At 40.8% G+C, this 1,697-nt stretch overlaps 1 protein-coding gene across 1 annotated transcript in view; it reads right to left on the reverse strand.

Annotated features, from left to right (window-relative positions):
• Positions 1-658: 658 nt before the first annotated feature.
• The window catches only part of Noxred1 (NADP dependent oxidoreductase domain containing 1), an 18,443-nt gene continuing 17,404 nt past the window's right edge, over positions 659-1,697 (reverse strand). The window contains exon 6 of the mRNA XM_013354662.2: positions 659-1,393. Coding sequence (XP_013210116.1) covers positions 1,150-1,393 — 244 coding nt within the window. The 3' untranslated portion in view covers positions 659-1,149. The remainder of the gene's footprint in view (positions 1,394-1,697) is intronic.

The following is a 1,697-nucleotide window of genomic DNA, read 5'->3' on the forward strand; positions in this document are numbered from 1 at the left end:
TGCACCACCACTGCTAGGCCAACATGAGGAATTATAATAAAGGGTCACAGCAATAGGAAGATTGAGAATCATTGCTTTGTATCCTTGACGTTAAGGATTTCCCCTTACTCGGAACAAACAATGGAACCCAGGACCTTGTGCAAGATAAACAGAACGTGTCCATCAGGGACCTGCACCCCAGTTCTTCATAGATGGCTTTTAACCAAACACCCCAACATCGGAAAGTTAAGTCTCACCTGACCTTTTCTCAGCCTGCTCGAGCAGGGTTGTAATTTCCTCTCGCGTGAGCACAAGGCCTCTCTTCCTGGGCTGGGATTTGCATAACCCTTGTTTGGGGTTTTTTGAGACAGGGTTTCTCTGTGCAACGGCCCAAGCTGTCGTTGAACTCAATTTTTTTGAAACCAGGCTGGCCTTGAACTTACCACTGCCTCCTGAATTCAGGGATTAAAGGCTTGTTTTGTTTTTTTATTGTTAGTGGTGGTGGTGCTGGTTGGTTGACTGGGAGATTTTTTTGGTGTTTTTTGTTTTGTTTTGTTTTGTTTTTGTTTTTTTTTTTTTTTTTTTTTTTTTTTTTTTGAGGACATGGTCTCCTCTATCCCAGGCTGGCCTCAAATTCACTATATAACCAAGGACAACCTTCAGTGTGCAATCCTCCTGCCTCTACTTCCTAAGTGTTGGAGTGGCAAGCAGGTGCCACCTCATCGAATTTTGGGGGTGCTTATGACTGAGCACACAGTTCTGCACATCCCAAGCAAGCACTCCACCAGCTGAGCTATACCTTCACCAGTAATATTTTTAGGGCTTTATGGATTTAAAAGGTTTAAATGGGAATAGCTTTAAATAGCCATCCTAGAATAGTCCAATATAACTAAAACAAGCACGAATTAATCATAATTCAACTAAGATTGCTCACCCAACATTTATTTCTCTACTCAAAAAAGTAGAAGAATCGAGCTGTATCATTTTCTAGCCTTATGTTATCATGGGAAAAGGTTTCCTGTTTGATCATCTAATTATGACATAATTACTTGGATTTAGCCTTTAGAAGAGAAATAATTTGTGTTAAAAAGGCCTTATGGGGGAGGCAGTGCACTAGGTTGCTTTAAAAGCTAGATAGCCCAGTATATTGATGCATATGGACCTCTTATTTTATGCTATACTCAAGTCATTAGTATAATTCTCAAACACATTGTGTGGGTATCTGTCAACCCTCATCCCCTTGGGGTGAAGAACCGTGGAAACCTTTGACAGCTCTTCTTCGGTTGGGGTGATGCCAAATGATTGAGCGTATAGAAGAGTCAGGTGGTTCTGGAGAGTAGGCGTGGCTGAGAGATGCTGGCTAAAAGGCGTTTCCTTGAGCTGCACAGTGGTCAGATCAAACCAGGGGAACGGCCTGGGGTGGAGAAAAAGACAGTGTTACTTTCTTTGAGTCTGTTTGATACAAATCACTTGGGTATGAAACACCAGATGGAAGGAAGACTCTCTGAACTTGACTGTATCACATCACTGTAGAAGTTTCCAGACAGAAACGGTGAAAAAATGAAAACAGAAACAACTGAGCTCTATGGACCAGCATATGCAAGGACTATGGAACAAACACAAAATATGTATGTGATTTAAATATGTATACATACATATATATCAGATAGATAGATAGATAGATAGATAGATAGATAGATAGATAGATAGATAGATAG

Source organism: Microtus ochrogaster, chromosome 1, assembly GCF_000317375.1.
Source record: "Microtus ochrogaster isolate Prairie Vole_2 chromosome 1, MicOch1.0, whole genome shotgun sequence".
NCBI classification, from domain to species: domain Eukaryota; kingdom Metazoa; phylum Chordata; class Mammalia; order Rodentia; family Cricetidae; genus Microtus; species Microtus ochrogaster.